General features: G+C 42.9%; 1 protein-coding gene across 1 annotated transcript in view; it reads left to right on the top strand.

The window, feature by feature from the left end:
• The window catches only part of tln1 (talin 1), a 117,313-nt gene that overhangs the window by 13,792 nt on the left and 78,483 nt on the right, over positions 1-25,038 (top strand). Inside the window, exons 2-10 of the mRNA XM_080476974.1 lie at positions 10,592-10,661; positions 14,226-14,388; positions 15,356-15,453; positions 18,888-19,017; positions 19,145-19,297; positions 21,893-22,035; positions 23,902-24,029; positions 24,136-24,196; positions 24,867-24,971. Of these exons, the coding sequence (XP_080333100.1) occupies positions 14,259-14,388; positions 15,356-15,453; positions 18,888-19,017; positions 19,145-19,297; positions 21,893-22,035; positions 23,902-24,029; positions 24,136-24,196; positions 24,867-24,971 (948 nt within the window). The 5' untranslated portion in view covers positions 10,592-10,661; positions 14,226-14,258. The remainder of the gene's footprint in view (positions 1-10,591; positions 10,662-14,225; positions 14,389-15,355; positions 15,454-18,887; positions 19,018-19,144; positions 19,298-21,892; positions 22,036-23,901; positions 24,030-24,135; positions 24,197-24,866; positions 24,972-25,038) is intronic.

Genomic DNA, 25,038 nt, shown 5'->3' with positions numbered 1-25,038 from the left:
GTCTAAAAGAGGTAAAACTAGAGCGTTTGTGTTTAGGGGCTTGTTTTCCCCTCAGATTACCAATTCTCTTTGGAAATGTGCCACCCTCCAACTACACTCCCACGATGATTCAAACAAGTCTGACATCTATACCACTGCCCTAAACAGTAATAATTAGCCTCATTTCCCTATACTTTAAATTATTTGGGGGTGAATTCCACACTAAGTTTCCTGTTTACTCAGAGCTCCCATCCTGTCAAACTCCTCCAGGACATCGAAACACGGAGGGAAAGCTTGGATTACAGAGATGTTTACAGTAGAAAAAAAGAAAAGGGGGGGGGTGGTTACGCTGTCTATTACTTTGACACAGTTTCTCTCCATGACGGCGAGGTGACGGGTTTGGTTTCGGAGTGCCAAGCAGTTCAGTCTTTGTGCCTTAGTTCATCACATTGATATTATGAGCAGCAGCTGTTTCCTCTCTGCACTGACAGCTCTGTGAGGAGACGCCCTTCAGCAGCAGCACAGTGTGGGCCGCTGATTAAATACCCGGCTCAGATATCGGTAATATTACTCACGAGAGCAACAGTAATGTTTTCTAATGTGGGAGTGTTGATTGTGGTACAGACACTGAATCTGTATTGTGTTTGCCACAATGTGTAGCTCTCGACGGGCCAAAGCGCTCACAAGTGCGACGACAGTGCAGGCTGCGAAAGCGCGAGCTGCAACGGTAAAAGAAATTTGGACAAACGCTCACGCAGACAGAAGCAGCAGCTCAGGAAACTGTGGCGCAAGAAGCAGCAGCACACGCCATACGAATCGCAAAACGCTGACTGATCTGCACTCATGCAACATTGATGGCCAATCAGAGGGAGCTTCTGCACCCGGGGTCTGTTCTTTATGTAGATCAGAGTGGCTCAGGTAAAGAAATATGGCTCAGAGATGTTATTTCCAAGTATTAATGTGTGTTTTTCGAATATTTTGGAGGCAGAAATAGAGACAGAGAGCTGTGTGAACTCTGTGAACTATTCATGACCACAGCCACATCTGTCACTCTGCTTCACAGTCAACACTTATGTACTTGTACTGCGATGCTCAGAGAAGTGTCACATGTTTTTATGTTTTTTTTTCTCTTACCAGTATGGCTGCAAAATAATACAGAAATGTATAATAGTTGCATCCGACATTGAATTTTTTTGACATATTGCAAAAGACTGAACTGTGATCAACTGTTTCACGGCATTGAACGTTAATGCTCAACAAAATTATATGTAACATGTAAGAATTATTGTGATTGCCTGATTAGAAAACGTTTATTGAAATTGATACAACTCCGTCTTTTATTTAGTTAAGTGCTTTTATTTAAAGCAAAATTTAATGTTACTCAATATGTGAATACTGACTGTTACTGTAGCTTTTTCTCTGTTGTTCAGGAAGTTCCCGCCACTAACACATATGGTGAACACGGGTCCCCTGCTGCCACTCGTGGTTTGTGTCTTGGTAGTAGTGACATTAACAACAGCCGTTTTCCTGCAATAAGCTCTTCTCCCCTTCTTAGAGCTGGTACGCTGTTTGTGTTGAGTTCTGCTTAAAACTGCAGCTTCATCACCGGAGCATGTGTAGAAAATATCCAACTTTTAATAATGACTAATGGAGTCAAACAGGCCAGAAGTAAAAGTGTGCACCACCAGTTGACCTCTTTAACTTCAGCTGAACTCCATGTGTGAATTAGTCATTTTGCATCTATGCTATAAGTACATCTGTAGCAACCAGCAATGTAATGGTTCTGGCTTTATAAATTGTAATGACGCCTATAACACAGAAACTTTCCAATGTTTGAGCCAATATTGTAATAATGTAAATTAGCTAATAACTTATAAAATCGGATTATGCATTATGGAAATGGCTTTAAAAAAAAAGTTCAAATGTAATAACTGCAACTAATAATGTAATGACGCCTAAATAAGACTGCATTACTCTGCAGGACACGTCACTGTGCACGGACAATCTGCCTGACGAGGACAATGGACAGGCTTTCCTTGCAAATTTCAATCCGAGCGACACTAAAACGACCAAAACACTTGGGCTGGAACCGATTATTAGAATATTCAGACGTTGTGGTGTCAGGACATTAGTGTGAAGATCTGAATAATCGCTGCTTCTCCGCAGCACGATGCTGCTCTGTGCAGCTCCTCTCCGTCAGCTCTACCATACTTTCAGCATTGCGTGTCCGCGGGCTGTCCGCAGGCCGTGGGTGCGCACATGGTTGCATCCATACATACTCCACTGTGGGCTCACTCCCATGTGCGTTCCATAACGTAACGTAACAATCCTGAAACTATCTCCACGTCTGCTGCCCGGCGTTCTCCACCTTTCCTAAAGTACTTTAGGTTTCACTTCAGGAGTTCTGAGCCTCTGGCTCTTTATTTGCTTTTAAAAAGTGATTGTTCAGACGGGGAGGCGGAGGAGCTCCTCACACAAGCGTCCAGAAGGCTCTGTACGTGGAGTGGACAGTTTTCAGACGTTGGCTCCGCCGTCACACCACGCTCCCTTCAGCCCGGCTATAAGTGAAAATGGTTTTCTTTTTCTGGCACAATGACATAAGTGGTGGTACTGGGACTTTCTCTGGTCGTTGGTGGATGAACGCAGCAGCGGTGTCTGCTTGAGGACATGAGACAGAGTGGTTGACACTTTCTGCTGGGGTCACTGTGTGATGAGGGGGGGGAAGTCATGTCAGAGAAGAAACGTCTCCATATTCTGTCTTAAAGGGCTCTGTCTCTGTATCACTCTACCCTGGTCTGTCAAACCCTGTGTGTCTCTATCATAAATAATAATACTAATAATGTCTTCATCTGCACAGCAGCAATGAGAACAAAATGCAATATAACCAACTGATATAATACTATTGAATACAATAACACGTCTTTTTGTGCTGTAGAACTTCCACGTGGGGGGTGGGGGGGGGGGGGGGGGGGGACGTGTCTGTCAGTCACAGGTTGTTTTTGGGTGCAAGATGACAACAGCCGTCCTTCAACCGGTCTCACAGTGCGACGGAGGACCACCAGTTTAGAGCCAAGACCAGATATACAGTATCTCCATGATTGTGATCTTTCTTCTGGTGACGGCTGGAAATCTTAGTGTGGAGCAGCCTTAAGAGAGAAGCACACAGAAAGAAAGAAGTACCCCGATCAGTCAGGGGCGATTCAGATCCGCTTCACTGTGATGATTTACTGTTTTGTTTTTCACTTCTGAAGCATGGGAGGACATTCTGACACGAGCTGTCATTTCTGCAGAGCACAGGCTTATTTGTTCCTTCAACGTGTACTCTGAGCTGTTGTAGTGCGCAAACATTTCTCAGTAATTACTGTTGTGACGGAGCACTTCCTCTTTCAGGGTGGAGTGGGAAGTATTCATAGTGTAATTCGTGAAGACTTTGTGGTTTGAAATGAAATGAAACCAAACTGGAGCTGTATGTCTTCTGCTTCTCAGAGCTGTGAAGTGTCTTTAATATCAGGACCAGTGTTGCGGAGCATCACATTAGTCAGCAGTTTTATCTTCCTGTCAGCCAGACAAAGCGACCCTCCTCTCGCCGCAGTCGGGACTCTGAATCAGCGCCGGGAGCAGGCAGAGGTCTGAAATGCCCTTTTATGGCATTGTGGGGCTTTTTAAAACGGGAAATGACGTCATGATGTCCGATTGAGAACTGAGAGGAACTTGCTTGCTCCAGAAAAGAGGAAGATCCAAGTCAGTCTTGAGATAAAACCACAGGCACCTGAAGAACCCCCCCCCCCCCTCCCCCCCCCCCCACCACCACCACACACACACACACACACACACACACACACACACACACACACACACACACACACACACACACACACACACACACACTAGAAAATAGCTAAATAAGTGACGAATGAAGATATTATTTCATCTGTGACACAGGGATGAGAAGAATTCAGCAAAATAACCACCAGCACTGTGAGAGTGAGGAGATGCAGTTAAAGAGACGGCTAAATAAACTTATCGCAGCAGTACATTAGTTATATAATAAATACACATGCAAATTGGAGATATTAAAAAAAGAAAAATGGTGATTACTAGTGATGAAACAAGTTCAGAAAAAGTTCTGACCTTGTCTGAATGACAGTGTTTGAATTTCTTTTTTGCGTTTTAATATTTTTATTATAATTTTGAGATAAAAAACCAACAAATTAAAGACAAAGCTGTTGGACCTGAAATCTTTATTTAAAGATTTACCAGAAAACCTGCCCAAAACCAGCAATTGAAGGAAACTTTTAATCATATTTAAACCAAGTATTGATTCTAAATACTCAGTTAAGTTTTGTGAAAAATATCAAATACACTGAAGTTGATTTATTCTAATTGCCTTTAGCCACAACTCGCCATTATCCACCACAATGACCCTAAACTACATCAAACTGTATAGTAGATGGATGGATACTATTCGAATATTTAGTATCTATGATCTTCATAAATCCTTGAACATGTTGGGAAGTGATCACACTAGATCATCTTATTCTAGTAAAGTTCTGGAGGTTTAGTATGGAAATGGTTGTCAAGCTGCACAGCTTCGCACAGAGCTTAACTTTGTTTCTGAGTTATCACTGCTTGCAGTCACTATTTTACCGGACTCCTGTTTACTGGCGGAGAATGCCTCATTAACTGTAAACTAGTCCTCTATGTAGAAGCTTCTTTCTCTAGGAGCTTCTCTCTGTGGGAGCTTCTCTCTGTGGGAGCTTCTCTATGTAGGAGCTTCTCTGTGTAGGAGCTTCTCTATGTAGGAGCTTCTCTATGTAGGAGCTTCTCTATGTAGGAGCTTCTCTATGTAGGAGCTTCTCTCTCTCTCTGTAGGAGCTTCTCTGTAGGAGCTTCTCTCTCTCTCTGTAGGAGCTTCTCTCTGTAGGAGCTTCTCTCTGTAGGAGCTTCTCTCTCTCTCTGTAGGAGCTTCTCTCTGTAGGAGCTTCTCTCTCTCTCTGTAGGAGCTTCTCTCTGTAGGAGCTTCTCTCTGTAGGAGCTTCTCTCTGTAGGAGCTTCTCTATGTAGGAGCTTCTCTCTCTCTCTGTAGGAGCTTCTCTATGTAGGAGCTTCTCTATGTAGGAGCTTCTCTCTCTCTCTGTAGGAGCTTCTCTATGTAGGAGCTTCTCTATGTAGGAGCTTCTCTCTGTGGGAGCTTCTCTCTGTAGGAGCTTCTCTCTCTCTCTGTAGGAGCTTCTCTATGTTGGAGCTTCTCTATGTTGGAGCTTCTCTATGTTGGAGCTTCTCTATGTTGGAGCTTCTCTCTGTAGGAGCTTCTCTATGTTGGAGCTTCTCTATGTTGGAGCTTCTCTCTGTAGGAGCTTCTCTATGTTGGAGCTTCTCTATGTAGGAGCTTCTCTATGTTGGAGCTTCTCTATGTAGGAGCTTCTCTATGTAGGAGCTTCTCTATGTTGGAGCTTCTCTCTGTAGGAGCTTCTCTCTGTAGGAGCTTCTCTCTGTAGGAGCTTCTCTCTGTAGGAGCTTCTCTCTGTGGGAGCTTCTCTCTGTAGGAGCTTCTCTCTCTCTCTGTAGGAGCTTCTCTATGTTGGAGCTTCTCTATGTTGGAGCTTCTCTATGTTGGAGCTTCTCTCTGTAGGAGCTTCTCTCTGTAGGAGCTTCTCTCTGTGGGAGCTTCTCTCTGTAGGAGCTTCTCTATGTTGGAGCTTCTCTCTGTAGGAGCTTCTCTCTATAGGAGCTTCTCTCTGTAGGAGCTTCTCTCTGTAGGAGCTTCTCTATGTAGGAGCTTCTCTCTCTCTCTGTAGGAGCTTCTCTATGTTGGAGCTTCTCTATGTTGGAGCTTCTCTATGTTGGAGCTTCTCTATGTTGGAGCTTCTCTCTGTAGGAGCTTCTCTATGTTGGAGCTTCTCTATGTAGGAGCTTCTCTATGTTGGAGCTTCTCTATGTAGGAGCTTCTCTATGTTGGAGCTTCTCTCTGTGGGAGCTTCTCTATGTTGGAGCTTCTCTCTGTAGGAGCTTCTCTCTGTGGGAGCTTCTCTCTATAGGAGCTTCTCTCTGTAGGAGCTTCTCTCTATAGGAGCTTCTCTCTGTGGGAGCTTCTCTCTATAGGAGCTTCTCTCTGTAGGAGCTTCTCTATGTTGGAGCTTCTCTCTGTAGGAGCTTCTCTATGTTGGAGCTTCTCTATGTAGGAGCTTCTCTATGTTGGAGCTTCTCTCTGTAGGAGCTTCTCTATGTTGGAGCTTCTCTCTGTAGGAGCTTCTCTCTGTGGGAGCTTCTCTCTGTAGGAGCTTCTCTCTGTGGGAGCTTCTCTCTATAGGAGCTTCTCTCTATAGGAGCTTCTCTCTATAGGAGCTTCTCTCTATAGGAGCTTCTCTATGTTGGAGCTGTCTGCGTCTGTCTGCATGTCGGTATCTTCTCTTGCTTTTCACACCATTACTTAATAAATCCGCCTCTTTCAGAGGCACCACTTTAATGTAATCTCACACTCATATTGTTTTGTGTGCGATACCAAGTCCAACACCAGAATTTCTGAATTATTTTACATTGATTAATATCTTTCATGACCTCGGCAATAAAACTGTAAAACACTGCCGGTCTAACATATTAAGACACTTTAAATCCACTCAAGATACTGCAAAAATTTTAATAAGTTAGTTGTTTGCCGATTTTATTGCAAATTCTTATTGAGTTCATCGTCTTTTTAAGTAGTCATATTGATATAATAGGGATTCAAGGAATCTTATAGTCATACCATTACATGTTTCTACATGTCCTGGCATGAAATTCTCTTCCCGAGGCCTGGCCGATGCCGAAGACCAAGGGCGTAGGAATGAGTTTAACATTGGGGGGGACACATGTTGGAAACCTGACAGAGCCGTAAATAGTTCAAGCAGAAATGTCAAAAATGAACGACATCGCAAACCACTCAGAAAAACTGCTTCTCCCTCTTTCTCCACAACAAAATGGCTTGAGGCTTAAAGCATAATGATTCTGTCATCACAGGACTGTACACTTACTAGCAAGATAAATATTTCAGAAGCACAAAGACAAATTTAGTAGCACACACAGGTGCATGTTTTAATATGTTTATATTGGTGAAAATCCATTTGATTGTGGTAAAAAATACATTTACTGAGGTTGTCTGGCAATTGAACTGGTTCTTTCAGTAACAACTTTCTGACATGTAAAAATAAGACGAATAATGTGACAAAAGTTATTCACTCTTGAATATCAGATGATTAAGTTTTAACATTATCTAATTATACTTCTTAATGTTGTGCCTCTTACTAAAACCCTAAGTAAAACAATAGATAGTATAATAGACCGACTCAGTTTGAAACTCAATACAGCAAATTTGGACAATGAAAATAAAGTCTAATAAATAAACAAGATTTGTTCTCTTCCAATATTATATGGTTCAGTGCAAAGGTCTGGCCATCAAAAATAAATCAAAGTGATACCTCCCACTTCTAATAGACAAGCTTCGTGCCTCACTGACACTCAGTCTGCTCCTGCACTTAACAGCCTAGTATTTAATATTCTGCATGTCAGAGGATTTCTTCAGTGTCAAACATGAACCGACACACAAAAGGTTGAAAAACACTGACCTGAGCCTAGGAGACTAAATGTTTTTTCCTCCTGTCATTTGCAGCCATAAATTGTTCACATCTAGACTTCTTGTCCAATAAGGCTCCAAAAAAGTAGAATAGATTTTAACTCAAATTTGTAACTTTTTAGTGAACTTTTCTAAAACATCAGCTGTTCTATGTTCTTCTCTCTTACCTGTTGCTCTGCTCCTGTCCCTCCCTCACTTTGATTCACTGCCTCCAGCCCTTCATGTCCCTGCATGGCATTCATGTATTTACAACAGACAACATTACATATAGCAATGTCACAGCATTTCACTTACTAAAGCTACAAACAAGTCAGTGTTAAAGGGTTTGTCCTACAGAATAAAGTCTTTTAACAACTGATATGTAGATGTAGTATATCGGCTCATACAATGTTAACTCTGTTTACTTAAATCTGGCTTTAAATATAAATCAACTTGACATCAGTCGTCAGCTGTTCTTTTTTCTGGATCTATTATAATCAGTAATCTGGTTTTTAAACCTTACCTCACACCCTGAAGCTCCACCTCCTCTCCTGTCTCTTCCCTGGATGGATTACAGTTCATCTCATCATAAAATAGTTTGTTTCAAAGGTATTAGGTGCTAATCCACATTTCATTAATCAATTTAAGACCTGAACTGATCTTCCTCAGTCTCTCCACATTCCATTGCTTCACCTGCTTCACTGCTCTAAGTTCTATCCTTCTCCTGATGAGACATTTTACCCATAATATCTAATATAAAGTCGTACATGTTGATAAATGTTGGTGTGATTCGGTTGTTCTCCTTGTGTAGTATAACTTTACTCACACTGACATTACCCTTAAAAAACAACAACAACAACTCTTGTTGCAGTTTCATCCTTTTCTTCTCTGGCGTTGTACTGAAATAAGATGACAAACTATTTAGTCCGGTGTTGATGATACTCAGGAACACTGACACAGTCAGCAGTTAAATTAAGGACCAATGATCGTCCCGGGATTAAGACGACTTCATTCAACAGATTTGCTTCCTAAATATGAATGTAAACCAACATCATGATGTAAAACATGAGCCACATTCTTTGCAGCGTTCTCTACAGACCGTTTTGCCTCATTCAGAGGAAGTCCTGTCATTAAGAATCCCGCTGTCCACTGCTGCTGTCTCCTCCCAAAACACTGAGGGAGGGGGCGGGGCTTTGACAAGTCGCTGTGCTGCGCCGTCAAAATAAAAGAAATGAGTTAAAAATTTCAACGTCGAATGTTTTTCTACTCTGCGATATGATTATTAGGGGGGACAAATGCGCAAGTCTCCAATATTGGGAGGGACGTGTGAAGGGTGGTGGCGATGGCATCATCGCTTGAGCAGTTTGACCGATATGCAAACTAGAAAGGGTCCGGGGGGGCGCAGCCTTGTTGTTTTCCATAACTAAACGTTCGAAGCACTTTGTAGGATGGGGGGGTGACTGCAACCGGCGGTAGTTGTTGAGGCAGGAGGGTGGCGGCTTTGAGGCATGTGGGGACAATAGCCTGACTCAGCGAGATGTTGAAGATGTCTGTGAGGACGTCCATAAGTTCGCCCGCACAGTCCCTCTGCACCCGGCCAGGTATTTTGTCAGGACCAAGAGCTTTGCTCATTGTCTGGCTTTATGCTGAACGTGGTGATAAACCATCAGGACATTCAGTGGAGGGAGACATGCAAAACGTGCACCGCCTGCTTCTGGTTGCCCCATGTTAGCCAGGAAGACCATAGTCCCCGCTGTTGCTCACACTCCTGCAGGGAACAGCGTGGCGTCTTCCAGAGAGGAAGGACCTCCTGTCTCAGGTCAATGTACGCACCCGAGTCCGGGTCACCGGAAGCTGTTCTTGTGGCCCCTATAGTTAAGGACCCACCTTTGGCGTCCTGTGATCGGGCAGTTGCCCACACGATTTTAAACCAAATCCTTAATTTCTGCCCAAGCGGTTACCCCCTCATCATGTGAACCAGGCGATCCAGTTGGCTGCCTTCAATCCTCCGGGCTCCTCAGAGGGGAAGTGCGAGCCATCATTGCTGTTGTGCCCTGTGCGGGCGCTTAAGGCGTACATGGAAGCGACGGCTAGCCTGCGAACAACAGACAGTCTTTTCGTCTGCCATGGAGGCTGTTGAAGGGGGACCACGCTTTCTAAACAGAGACTCTCTCACTGGGCAGTGGAGGTCATTCAGCATGCCTGTCGTGGACTGGGCATCCCGGTGCCTCAGGGCATAAAGTGCCATTCTACTAGAGGCATGGCTGCATCATGGGCCGCCTTGAGGGGCGTTCCCCTGCAGGACATCTGTGCAGCAGCGGCCTGGTCCTCAACCTGCACCTTTGGACTGTTCTATAGGGTGAATGTTGCTGGTGTCCAGCCTGTGGCAGTGGCTGTACTGTCCACAGCTCCAGGCCTTCAGTAGGTGAGGATTCTTTGTGACGTTTCTGGTACAAATCATCCAGTGCTTAAAGCACCGCCTCTGGCGGTCTGGAAGGATGAAATAGAACGAAAGCTGAAAGACCGCCAGAGCATCGTGTCCTCGTGAGAAGATTTTGACAGGAACAGATCACCTGATGGTAGATATAGACTCTCCGGGTCATCCAGGGGTCACGGGTGACTTCGTTGATATAATTTACTCGACCTGCTTATGCGTGAGATGGAACATCCAGTGCTTAAAGCACCGCCTCTGGCGGTCATCCAGGATTCATAGAACCGTAGTTACATACGTAACTTTCCTTCCTCTTTGGAGCCTACAGCCATCACAGCTTCAGTATTTGTTCCTTTTTACAGTTGTGGCTGTCTACTCATTTGGAATTGATTCGAATTTTTCTACTTTTTAATGTGCAATTATTGGGCGTGGCGAGAGGATTATTGGCGCTTTGTGGTGGGAGCTGATTCCAGGATTGTTGGAAATATTCCCTCATTTTCTATATCTGTTGTCTTTAAAAATGCAAGAGAGATAATGATCCTTCGGCTACTTGAATATCCTCACAACCAGATTTTTGTTCTTTTTTTTTCCAGGGAGGAGAAACACAGACTTCCTCATCTGAGTGGGCAGCAGGGACTTCACTAAAACACTGGTTTACATCAGGTACAGTTCATTCTGCTCCTGCTTTAAATACAGTAAAATGAACCCAATCGTTTATTCTGCTGACTGGTTTTTTTTCATTCATTTTCCAAATCAAAAAGCACGCCTTTTAGCATTGCATTGTATATAGCACTATCACCTTTTTCTTTATCTCTGTTCATTTTCTTCGCTGTCCTTCTATTTTATGGGAGTTTTAAAAGAACAGCCAGTAGTAGAGTCTAGGAATCAATTTAAATAAATTGAAAGATTTTATTTTCAGGGACTGAAATCACTGTATATTTGTCATCTTTTGATTTTTAAAGAGAAGTCGAGATAAAAAAACAAACAAACTGGTGAGTATAACAATTATTATCTTATCTTAAGATTCTCTTATCAAAAGACAGCTGACTGTATACAGACTTGCATGTAAAGACTAAAGCAGTATTTGGCTCATCAGCTCACTCTCGTCTGCTCAGAAGGATAAAGGTTACTACGATTTCAAGCTTAATTCATTATTCTGAAGACGTGGGCAGTGCTTGCCTTGAGGATAGAGGGGGGGGCGTGGGATCAGACGTTTGCAGGTACGAGCGCCACTGTGGATCCGTGAGCCATAATGTGGCCGCGCCACTGCATGGGTTAATGCAGGAAAAAGGAATTTAACCAAGGATATTACTAGTTTAATTAGTTAGTTTTCAATTATCCACCAGAATTAGTTGAAGAGAATATTATTCAACTGGACACGAATGTCAATTTGGACTTGATCATGAACATTATTCCCTATAATAGTTTTTTTTCAAGGATGGAAGAGAAGCATGTGAACATATTTCACTGTCATGAACATTACTTTAATGTCATTAACATACATTTCAACAGTTTCATTCAGACTGAACACAGATCTCCATGAGCTCTGGCTGCAGACAAAACATTTTCCAAAATTCCTAGTGCTACTTATCTCCTGGTGTAACTACAGCACTCAGCCTTCATGTGTCTGTATCTGTAGATCTGATCCCCGCCTGCTTCCCCCACATCCTCCACATGTCATCGGGGAGGTAGTAAGAAGTGACGTTCAGTCTGTCGCTAAGCCCAGTCCAACGTGTCGTCACTCTCAAATGAAGAAAGACCTGATTTGTAAGCAGCTTTATAGGAAAGTCCCTTCTCTCTTGCTCTTACTCAGGGATTCTGTTTAGGATCAACCTCCAAAATGTACTTAATATGCCCCAACCTTTCTGATACATACAAGCTCATAAAGATCGACTTGTCAAATTGCTTTAAGTCATTCAGATTTGAACAGCAGATATTTTATTTATTATTTAGTTATATCACTATTCATCTGCAATTTATTTATAATCATTGTTTTACACGCGTACAGAGAAGCTCCTAAATGTTAACATTTAAATACAATTTATAGTATTATTGTATACGATAACATAACTTAGTATAATGTAGCATCTCTCTCTCTCTCTCTCTCTCTCTCTCTCTCTCTCTCTCTCTCTCTCTCTCTCTCTCTCTCTCTCTCTCTCTCTCTCTCTCTCTCTCTCTCTCTCTCTCTCTCTCTCTCTCTCTCTCATGTCCGGTTTGCCAAATTTTCTTGATTCAAAGGTCCAAAAGATCAGAATGAAAAACCATTTAGTGTGATATACATGTTGGGGTTTATGGTTGCTTATTAGCATTAAATTACTGTAAGTAATAGATTACTGAAAGTAATAAATCACTGGAAGTAATTTATGAAAAATTTTAATTATGAATGGAAGTAAATGGTCATTTACTCATTAACAACTCCTAAAGTAATTGAGTAATTATATAAAAGTTAATAAATTATCAAAAATAATTTAAGAGGTATAGAAGATGGAGGGATGGATTTATTTAAGTAGCATCATATCTCTTCCTGAGCGAGCGCTCCCCCTCCAATCCCGCTGCACTCGCCCCGGGCCAGGGTGAGACCGCAGCGGGAGGTGTTCGGGGAAGCCCCATCCACCACCACCCCCGCCCCCCCACCCTGTGGTGTGTCGGATGCATGTAGGGGTGTGTCTTTGTGTATTGAAGAGGTGAATGCAATGTGTGTGTATAAAGTGCGGTTTGATATTGAGGGGTAGCGGGGGCCCGGCCGACTTTACACCCTCAAGACCCTACGTGACTAAGTGTAGTTAAAATTGTGGGCGGTGCAAAGTCGGGTGAGGGGCCAGACCGCAGTTAAATAGCCTTGACCCCCAAACCCGAGGCACCGCCTCACTGAGCCGTATTGTTGAGTGAGGTGAGGTGAGGTGAGGTGAGGTCGGGGGGTTGAGAGGGAGGAAAGTCCCCACGCCGCTACGGCCAGCCGCAGGCATGGCGCAGCTGGACCCCCTGTCCTGCCCCTCCCCACCTGACTCTTCCTGTCTCTGTTGCCCCTCGTGAGAGGAGCTTTTCTGCTTTGAAGCACATCAAAACGTATTTGAGGTCAACCGTGTGTCAGGAGAGGCTCACAGGACGAGCACTGATTTCCATAGAGAGAGATGTTCAGAGGTTCTGAGATATGGAAGATCTTGTGGCTGCATTAGCAGAAGCCAAGGCCCGCGAGCAGCAGTTTTAGGAAAAAACATTGCACTACAAGATGGCTATAGATATGAGACCAAGGTGTCACAGTTCTTACTTTCCACTTCAAATTCTTGTTTTCTTCTTCTTGTTTTTTTTTGCTTGGTTGCATTTTTATCATACTTTCAGTTGTGTTTGTTTTTCTGGCATTTATATATTGTGTGTAAAGTTTGCATTCAATTTAGATAGTTATGTTATTTATTATTTATTTTAAATGTTAATTATTTAATAAAGTATTTCATTACTCATCCGTCATCCTGCACTTCATTCATCATTATTCTGGGGCCGGGAGGCCCCAAAGTCCTTCTTGCCTCGGTCCCTCAGGGGGTCTAGAAACGCCCCTGGGACTGGGTCTGGGTCTGGGTCTGGGCGGACCCGGAAAGCAGTCTGCTAATTGGTGACTCCTGATATAGAATATAAATCTGTAGCACAGCATAGTACAAGAAACCTATGTTAATGAATCGTTAATGAATGGCATACTGTTGTTTTATGTTGTTTATTTAGAGCATGTGTGGTGTATTTTAGTGTAGTTCAGTCTAGTTTAAACATTGCTGGTTTATTCACATTAAATGTTAATTCTTCTGTGTGATGTCACTTTATATCAGCAACTAATAGTCACTTTAAGACTTTAATAATATAATATTAAATGCTGCATTTGTATGAGTGGTGCTATACTGTTAAAGGTTTAAATGTTAGCGGATTGTTTTTTTTCGACTGATCATGCTCAGTTTCTTGTGTGAACTGTGTTTTTCTTTTCGACATGCCTCTAAATATAAGTGGTGTTCCTCAAAAGAATGCAAAATTCCACAAAGTGATCCCCAACAACACGGGAATACACTTTTATACTTTGCAGAATTTCATTGCATTAATAATAAAATAGATAATGACCATCACATCGACAACAAATTGTGGCCTTTTTTTTAGACCTGTTCCCTTGTGAATACTTCAATTTAATTTTCAGTGGCGCGTCCAAATCCATCTGACTGTTTAATCCATGCTCTTTGGGGTTTGCTGCAGGTGTGAGCTGGGTGGAGCAGCAGAGCAGCAATCATGGTGGCCCTGTCATTGAAGATTGGAGTGGGGAACGTGGTGAAGACCATGCAGTTTGAGCCCTCCACCATGGTGTACGACGCCTGCCGCATCATCAGGGAGAGGGTTCCTGAGGCACAGCTCGGCCAGCGTGAGCGCGCGCACACACACACACACACACACACACACACACACACACACACACACACACACACACACACACACTCTGTGAGCAGACTGGGTCAGTCTGCCCGGTTCCTAAAAGCTTAATTATGGGAGCAAATGTATTTACTGTAATGCTTTTCATCTTCAGAATAAAACTGCGTTTTTGACTCACATAAATTAGCAATAATCCAAACTGCATTTTAATTTTCTTCAAGACCATTCTTTCACTTAATACAAATTAAAAAGAAAATTACATTTAAGATTTAGTTTTCAAAAGATGCCCCAGCAAATAGTTACCAACATTTATTTAAAATATCAAATATGAAAATGAAAATGCTTTAGCAGAAATGCTTTTTCACTTCAAAGTTATGGCTGCATTATTTGACTCATAAATAATCGTGATAATAAATCTTCCAAACTGCATATTAATTTTCTTTAGGTTGCACATTTTGACAGAACGAAAAAGATAAAAACAAAGACGAGATTGCTTTTTCATTTTCCTACAAAAAATGGTGCAAAATTCAATTTGACTTGACAAGCCAAGCGGCCCTGGAGAGTAACTCAGTGGCTGCTCTTCTTCTGGCCGTCTCAAACCAGCAGCTCTCCGCTCCGCTTGTTCCGACTTGTAAGTCATTGGGCTTTGGAGAGATGGAGTCAGACTAACAGCTCCACCCTCCCTGCCTCGGATCAGCTGTTTGAGGGGAACTGAAGCGTTGATGAGCCAAATGTCAGAGACAAAGTGTCCTTCAGAAGACCCGTAGTACTTCTCGACATGTGTAACCCGATGTGTTTAAAGCAGATATACAGTTCACCCTGTGATCCACTTACCTGGTTTACATGAAAGTAACGTTGCATCCAATAAAAGTAGTTGAGATGATAGTGGCTCACACAAACGCCCCCCCCCCTCCTAGAAATCACATTGACGCAGTCAGAACGTGTGTTTCCCTTTGCAGCCAATGACTACGGGCTGTTTCTATCTGATGAGGACCCAAAGAAAGGCATCTGGCTGGAGGCCGGGAAGGCCCTGGACTACTACATGTTGAGAAATGGGGTGAGACACACACACACACACACACACACACACACACACACACACACACACACACACACACACACACACACACACACACACACACACACACACACACACACACACACACACACACACACACACACACACACACACACACACACACACACACACACACACACACACACACAAAATGTCACCATATCGCGAGGCATGAATGGCCATTTTCAACTAAATGGTTTTGAGCTTTTATTTAAAAAGACTTGGGTCAGTGATTGTACGCATGTCAGGGGGGAACGTGTCCCAGAGCATGGGTGCACCCCACCGTTCGTATTTTTGGGCTCAGTACTTCGAGCAGAACTTATTTCCTCAGAGCTCTTTTATTGGTCCCGACATGTTAAATGCTCAGAGAAATAAGGTGGAGCAAGTCCGTTAAGAGCTTTAAAAACAAGTTTGAAAGTTTAAAAAGAATTCTGGACTGGACTAGAAACCGGGGTGACGTACTCGCGTCCAGGCGTGTTTTGCTGCAGCATTTTGCAGGAGTTACTGATGGCTGATGGAAGACTGGGAGATGCCAATATAAAGCCCATTGCAGTCATCCAGTCTTGAACTGATAAAAGCATAAATGTCTTTTTCAAGATCAGTGCGATTAAAAAAAGGCTTAAATTAGGCTAAATGAAAGACCTTTTCTCTGATGACTGTCAATTTTTTGAATTTCAAACCTCTGTCAAATATCACTCCAAGACTTTTGACCATCAGTCTCAAAGTCATTGCACTGATATCAGTAACAGCACCCCCCAAACACAATGCATTCCGTTTTGTCCTCATGTAAAAGTAAAACGTCACTCCTTAATGTCCTTAATGCAACTAGTAACACTTCTTAGTGCTTCACCTTCTGTTGGTTGCTCTAGTAAATAAATCTGAATGTCGTCCGGGTGACACTGAAAAGACACATTGTGCTTTGCAATAATTGACCTGAGGGGCAGCATATAGAGTGAAAGCAGGGTAGGGCCAAGAATTGAACCTTGTGGCACCCCACAATAGAGACACGCACAGAGAGGACGACTCACAAGTCATTACTGAAGAACTCCTATCAGTAAGTTAGGAAGTGAACCATCTAAGTGCGGTGCCACTGACGCCAACATACTGGCTCAGACGGGACAGGAGGAATATATGGTCCAACATACTGGCTGAGACGGGACCGGAGGACTATATGGTCCAACATACTGGCTGAGACGGGACCGGAGGACTATATGGTCCAACATACTGGCTCAGACGGGACAGGAGGAATATATGGTCCAACATACTGGCTGAGACGGGACCGGAGGACTATATGGTCCAACATACTGGCTCAGACGGGACCGGAGGACTGTATGGTCCAACATACTGTCTCAGACGGACAGGAAGACTGTGTGGTCCACCTTGTCAAAGGTAGCTGTGAGGTCCAGCAGCACTAGAATAATGCGGTGCTTGGCATTAACGGACAATGCAATTTCATTGTGGACTTTAACAGAGCAGACTCAATGTCTTTGTCCTCAAGGACTGGATCTGTATAAAGAACAAGTTTTTCTAAAACCTCGGACAAAAAGGCAAACGTGAGATAGGCCTAAAACCTGATCAAGCTGAGGTTCTTTGAGGAGATGCCGAACCACAGCTTGTTTTAAGGCAGCCGGGACAAGTCCAAAGCTGAGACGATAGAAAAAACAGCAGATGAGGACCAACATTGATAAAAACCTCTATCAGTAGTTTGGTGGGAATAATATCCAGTTTTTAGGTTTCAGCTGTTGCACCGCTTTAGTGAGAGTTGACTGTGAAACCTGTTCAAACAGCAGAATGTGCCGGAGCAACGGTCAAGTCAACATCCAGATATCCTGTGGTGAGCTGCCGGATCGTTGTAATATTATCAGTGAGAAATGAAAGAATTTGTCACAAGTCTTGACTGAGACCATCGCAGAGGTGAATCGGTTAACAACAGAGTCCATTGTGTTGAACAGACCTCTTGGGGTGAAGACTGCTGCTGGATTTGATACTCAAACAATTTGATTAGATTTTTTTTTTTTTCTATTGACCCAAATATATATTACAAATCAAGATGAAGAGGAAGCGACACATTTCTGCAGACTTTCTTCATGTTTTTGTCCAAATTAGAAACCCTTTTGGAAAGAGGCTTGATGAATAATAACAGCAAGTTTTAGACATGGCATTAGATTTTTTTTTTTTATTCATCTCTATTCTTGGAAAACTTCTCAAAGTCCTCTGGAATACAGATGTATCTCTATACATATCTGTTGACAGGATTTATGATTGCAAGTAAAAAAAAAAACAATTAGTAAAAGCTGCCATCAAAAATTCTAAACATGATGAACTGGAGTCACTGCATGGAAACACTGACTTTTAGGGGCTTCGGGGGTTTTCGAAGCCCGAAAACTTTATTTTTTTTTGAACAAGGGTCCCAGAGTGGGGAAATTCTAAAAGCCCGGCACGCCTATGAGGTGTGGACAGCAAAGACGATGATCTGTGTAAAACAGATGATGTAATCGCAGCCCCCTCTCCCCCCCACCGCGGTCCGCGATGTCATCTCATAACCACAAGAATCACAGCTACTGACCGTCGCTGGAGGAGGAGCAGGGCCATAGACCTATAGAACTCTGAGTTATAAAGAAGTTTATGAGCAGGAGTCTACTTTTAAATTTCTATGTGCTCCGTGTCTTCTTCTGCATTTTTGATGTATATGATGAGTCACAGCGCCCCCCATAGGCCTGGCATATGTACTTCATGCCCTGAAGCCTCGTGTTGAGATGAGTTCATAGTGACGTGTGGATGGAATTATTTTTGAGAACGCTGGGGAGAAAAAAAATGGTCGTTTTGGCTCGTGTGGGCGGGGCCTTACACTGCAACTCCTGACAGTTTAATATGTCTGAAATGAATCACCCCACCCTGTGTAGTCTGCACTCTGTTCTCTATATTTAATCTGAGGCTTACATTTTCAGTCAGAACTTTGACATTTCTCAAAATGCCAGTGCAGCAAATGCACAAACACAGACATACATGAGTAAAATCTCACTTATGGCCTCCAGTGTGTTCAGGTCTATTGAGGAAGGAGGTCCTTGCACAAACAAAATAATCCGCTGAATTTACAACAAATTTTTACACCGGTTGGTTTGTGACAAACCGGAGGAAAATCCCTATCCGACCGCAAACACAGTCAGCCATGTACGGTTGGTGTGACGATGATTATACTGGGTTGTGGCATCTGTGCACGTGCTTGCTAACCCCTGATCTAACTTATAGTTCACTGTTCTCGCTCCATCACTGACTTCAGGTAACTGCCATCTGCTTTTCAAGAAAATCAGATTGTCCTCTTTGGATATGAAATTAAAAAAAGTGCTCCGTGCCTGTTGTGAGACATCTGTTCTTGTTGTAACATGACAGCTGATGTGTGCTGTGTCTGACAGGACACTCTGGAGTATAAGAAGAAGCAGAGGCCTCTGAAGATTCGCATGCTGGATGGCACGGTGAAGACCGTTATGGTGGATGACTCAAAGATTGTCAGCGACATGCTCATGACCATTTGTGCGAGGATAGGTCAGTTCTGACACGCACTGCTCACGGTTTTACCTCAGTAACTTATTTTGCCTCCAATGCGGATACATTGCTTTGTAAAATGAGTTAAAAAGAGTATGCATTATTCTCAGCCAGTTTCCTGTTTCAGGCATCACAAACTATGATGAATACTCACTGGTGCGAGACATTGGTGAAGAGAAGAAGGAGGAAACAACAGGAACCCTGAAAAGAGACAAAACACTGCTGAGAGACGACAAGAAGATGGAGAAACTGAAGCAGAAGCTCCACACAGACGATGAGTGTAAGACAAAACTAGTCTGAGTTTTAATGATGAAACAATGGCCGACTGTCCTGGTGTGGGAGCTTTGAAGGGGTCGGGGGCCTCGTTTATAAAGCCTCGTGTAGGATTCTTACTAAAAATGTACGTGAGCCCAAAAGCAGAAAATGGCGTGCGCCCCCAGAAATTTTTTTAATCTTTAAAACCGTGCGTACGCACATCTGCACACACTTTCCTTTTATAGACCTCAGTCCACCTGGAAGGTTGACGGTTCACATCCCTCCTCAACACGCCCACTTTCTACCATAAATGGTCAATCAAAGTGTCTCGTCAATGTTTTTGCATCTCAACCAGCCCGTTGATCACTTTTGCTTTGACGCTAAATCCTGACAGAAAAGACGAAGAAATGGAATTTTACGGAGCGAAAAATAGTCATGGAGGAGGTGGAGGTCAGGAGATGATATTATTTGGTGTCGCTTCGTCACTGCTGTAAATAGTGTGAGAGTCACAGAGAGATCAGTCACTGCAAAGGTGGAGAAGAAGAGTCTGATCTGAAGGTGGAGGTCAGAGGAGAGTGACATAATGGGACCGATAAAGTTCAGTTTTATCTGTTTATTAAATGTATAAATTAAATATTTGAACAGGGACTTGTAAAAAGGCTCAGTGGACTTTGTGTTTTATCCTCAGTCACTCGAGAGGTGGAGGCGGAGGGTGGAGGAGGTCGTCTGTCTCCAGCAGCAGTGCTTCTCGAGCGCATGACTGAACCACGAGCAGCTTTTATCAGGATTTTCAGCCATAACGTAAAAATATACTAAACTGTATCATGTATCACGTATGTATGATGATAAAATAAGCCATATAAAATCTATCATTTCTTTATTTTACATGTGACCCATTGGTAAATCATCTCAATTGCAGTTTTTTTTTACATGAGACTAGAGACTCACGTTAGTTGTTACCGTGTACATACAGTTTAGTAGATTTGTACGTTATAGCTGTAAATCCTAATAAAAGCAGCTGGAGCAGAACAGACGTCCCCAGTGACTGGAGACAGACAGACAGTGTCTTCCAGTGGAGACAGACAGCCAGTCAGTGTCCTCCAGTGGAGACAGACAGTGTCCTCCACTGGAGACAGACAGTCAGTGTCTTCCAGTGGACGGGAATCACTTTTTGCTCAACACCGGCGCATCACTGCAGCTTTACCCACTGTGGCTGTCACCATGCTGTTTGTGTTCACTCTGAAATTAGACTGATTCTTACTCACTTTGTCACGATTGATAATCAGTCAGTTCTATCCACCGCTCTGGATCATTTGAAGATGAAAGTTTGACATATAAACATCGAGCTGCTGATTCAGCAGTAATGTTCCACTAAAGAAACATCTATACCACTGCAGCTCGGCTGTTTATGATTATGTGGATCTGTAAGATGAAGATGTTAAATGTATGAGGTGAATCTGGCTTCAATTCTCCACCTCACCATCAGCGCCGTCAGGTTCCCCCGTCTCCAAGATGTGCGTGTGCCAGGTTCAAAGTTTGCATATCGGTACGCACATTCTCCCCCAAAGTTTATTTTTTTAGATCACAAACTTTCCGTGGGAAGTGTCGTACGCATCTTTCAGGACCTGTTTTGTGCGTCACAAACCTTTATAAATGAAGCCCCTGGTGATGTGAAAATCTGCCTACAGGTTCTGTCTGGGTGGGTTTCAGTGGTTTAGTGCCTCTTTAAAATCAGCTACAAAAACCCCTGATGACAAATTGAGGACGTTTCACTGAGGTCACCTTCCCGTCTCGCTCATCTCCTCTTTCCCTCGCCAGGCTTCAGTGTCACCAATGACTAGCAGAGAACAAGTTTATTTATTTATATACTTTGCAGGGACTTCTTTGAAATACCACACCACAGAGTGATATCTAAGGATATTTCAGTACGACAAAATCAATACACCCTCATGTGCCATTTAATCATGATAAAATATGCTGAACTGCATTATATGGACCAAAAACACACTAAATTCCTTGTTAATGCCATTAATCACTATTGTCATTCTTGCTGATATTGTATTTGCAAAAGAAGTGGATTGAATTAGACTTAATATAACAATATATGTTGTATGTTTAAAAAACTTGCTCAGGAACAATTTTGCGGTTTATTATATTTGAAAGTTAAATTCATCAGTCAAGTAAATAGACTGGAGGAAAAGGCTCCTTTGAATATTTTAGATTCAATTCTTTGAAGTCCAAAATTGGACCACATGGAACCTCGGGTTCCTTTGGCTCGGCAGCATGAGACCTTTGTTTTATGTATGTGGGAGTTTTCAAAGGGCTCCGGGTTCACCTTGACTTCATGCCTTGTCTAAATAGTTTAGTAAGTGTAAAAAGGGATCTGCTCATCTCTCCCAGCAACAGGCACCCTGACCATCTCAGGTCAAGGAAAAACAACTGTAACCGTGTTTTAGGCAGAAGAGCTGCACTGGAGGTGATGATCTCCTCAACCTCAGTTTATTTGACCCCCAAAAAGAAAAGAAAAAGGAAGCATTATTATACACCTGCAGTGGTCATTTACAGCTGATAAATATGAAACCTGGGCAACTCTACAAATGTACTGTTCTTCATTTCCCAGTGAACTGGTTGGATCATGGCAGGACTCTGAGGGAACAGGGTGTGGAGGAGACAGAGATGCTGCTGCTGAGGAGGAAGTTCTTCTACTCGGACCAGAACGTGGACTCCAGAGACCCCGTCCAGCTTAACTTGCTCTACGTACAGGTACCAAACTCTAGTGGCCAGATTAGTCTCACTGGACTGAGAAAAAGGACATCGTCAGGGGCATGAGGACACCGGGGGGTGGGGGGGATTGGACATTAACTCATGGAGCACTGATCTCTCACGCACACACACACACACACACACACACACACACACACACACACACACACCTCCAGTGATGTGTGAGTCATGAACGAATCGTTCAGAACCTGTGAGTCACTACTGACGGGTGGCTCACAAGTACCCATGTCCATTAACTCGTTCACTGAGTCACACCACCCCTCCCTTCCTGTCTCTTTTATATTTGTATTTTTTCATGTGGGCTATAAATTGATGGCATGAGTCAGATTAAAGTTGACAACCCGAGCAAAAGTCAAGACAGCTAATAACTATAAGTTAAAATTGTGATCACAAACAAACATCAGTGTAGTATCCAAAACATTAGAACAAGTGGAGCTTAAGAGATGCTTTAAGCCCATATTACCTGGTGGGACTGTCCGTTCTTACAGTGTGGGGCAAGAAAAAGACAACTGTTATCTGGAAGAAAGAAAATCTCAAAGCAACACTACTTTAACATTTTAAGTGTTAAAGTAGTTTAAGTTTAAGTGTTTATCACAAATCAAATCGTTATTGCACTCACAAGTATACAGTGATGCCGATAACGCGTTAATTAGTAACACGTTAAGGCCCCTACCGTAAGAAGCTGTCGAACTCGCAGGCCACGCCCCCTCACAGCAGCCACACGTCTGTGGAGCGCCGTTTTAACTTTTCAACAGCAGTTTATTTCTCACCTGCAATGCTTTCAGAAATACATTTCTCTGAACTGTTTCAGTAATAAAAGAGAGAGTTTTTGTTCGAGCGGCGATGTTGGTCTGGTTTTAACTTCAGGAGCTGACAGTTTTTAGTGATGCGTTCAGGTGCATCACGTAAGCCTGCCCTCCGACATTTTAAGGAGCTGCGGCGCTCCTACAGTAACGATGTTACAAGCTAAATATGATTAAAATATGACTGATAGTCATTAGCGAGCTGGAACACCCATGAGCAGCAGACGGTAGTGTCGATGTTTCAGCAGTGTGGCTCCTACGCAGTTCGGCCAGGACGGTTGGCTCAGCCGAACCAAATTTCTTCAGCCAGAGGGAATTACGTCATTTTGTTCGGCTGGACCCCGCACTGCCCAACTTTCTTCTTGTTTTTATGGAGTATGAATTGGCCTTTACTCTCATATGACCACTTTTTTCAATAACGTGATCAATAATGCGTTACTATTTCCAAACCAGTGATCAGATTAAAGTTACTTATCCAAAACACTGTGCGTTACTATTGCAGCGTCCCGCAGGACGAATTTCTTGTCTGCAAAGCCGCTTTATTATCAATTCGCTCTGACGATGTGTTCATGTAACACAAAATAATCGGAACAAACAAATAGCATCACTAAACCATATCATTGCAACTAGAACACAACTGCAGAGAGGTTACTATTTTTGTGATTTTTTTTTTTCAGTCAATCAATGAAAGACATTATTTGTCCCTGAAGGGGGAATAAAAATGGTGAATAGAGCAGGTAGTGCAAATAAATTAATAGATAAATAGTGCAACAACAGACTAAAACTACTTCGCCTGGTAAATAAATACCAGTAATAGTAAAGATCAGATAATAAGATCCTCAGTCAGATATAAATGCAGAATGAAGGTCCAAGGTTAAGATATGTATAAACGAGGTGCAGGAGGCGGGGATCAGCACCGTTTATTAGCAAAACCAGTTGTCATTTTTATTTTGAGAAGGTGGGGGATTGAGGTTGTCGGCAGCTGCTGAAAGTAACTAAAAAAGTAACTTGGAGAGGAATGATGATTATTATGTGTGTCCAGGCCCGTGATGACATCCTGAACGGGTCCCATCCCGTCTCCTTCGACAAAGCCTGTGAGTTTGCTGGTTATCAGTGTCAGATCCAGTTTGGCGACCACAACGAGACCAAACACAAGCCTGGATTCTTAGAGTGAGTACTTCACCTGCTACCATCGGCCTGTTGTCGTGTGAATTTGCTTGCTGAAACGGCCTTAATGCTGGTTTGGTTCTTTACTGTTGGACTGTTTCCTCCTCAGTTTAAAAGAGTTCCTTCCCAAGGAGTACATAAAGCACAAAGGGGAGAAAAGGATCTTCCAGGTAAGAAGAAGGGACTTGTGTTTACAATCAGGACAATGAAAGATTTGATTCCTCTGACCTGCTTTCCGATCTGCCTCTCAGCCACTCTGTGAGGTGGAGTAGAATCAACTCGGATATAAATGCAAGCTTTCACTTCCTTACTTGTGAGTTACTGTCACCTCCTCAAGTGGAGCGTTGACTAAGTAATGTCCTTGTAAAACTGGTGAAGATCATATATTCCTTATGAGGACATTTCAACACGTTAGACAATAAATGGCAGCCATGTTTGTCCTTCTTGAGCCCCTGTAGTGTCTCTCTGGACTGAATGAGACCACCCTCTTCTATCTCTGTCCTGTTTGTTTTTTCACTCCTCCTCGATCTCTCATTTTCTCAATGTATTCTTTCGTCTATCATCCCTGATAATATTTGTGTTACTTTATTTTTTGTGACATCTGTTCTTTACATGAATTATAGCCTAATCATTATCTCTATCTTGACATTTATGGTGGCGAATGTCCCTTCAGTAGCCCATTGATGAATGTCCAATGTCCTGTCATTACTGTGCCACGTTTTTCTTTAATAAAAACATTAAACCTTCAAAAGTAAATAATGCAAATCTCACAAAATTACATGTTTGCTACTGTTGTAAGTGTACCTGCGCTTCCTCAGGCTGTTTCTGTCACTTCTACAGGCTCACAAAAACTGCCAGAACATGACCGAAATCGAAGCCAAAGTCAGCTACGTGAAGCTGGCCAGGTCTCTGAAAACGTACGGAGTGTCCTTCTTTCTGGTCAAGGTGAGAACTAATCCCTCTTTTATCTACCTTGTATTACTGATCCCTTTGGCAGATTGTAGAATTGACC

The sequence above is a fragment of the Lipophrys pholis genome (assembly GCF_963383615.2).
Source record: "Lipophrys pholis genome assembly, chromosome: 12".
Classification (NCBI taxonomy): Eukaryota; Metazoa; Chordata; class Actinopteri; order Blenniiformes; family Blenniidae; genus Lipophrys; species Lipophrys pholis.
This window is presented reverse-complemented; position numbering and strand designations above follow the sequence as displayed.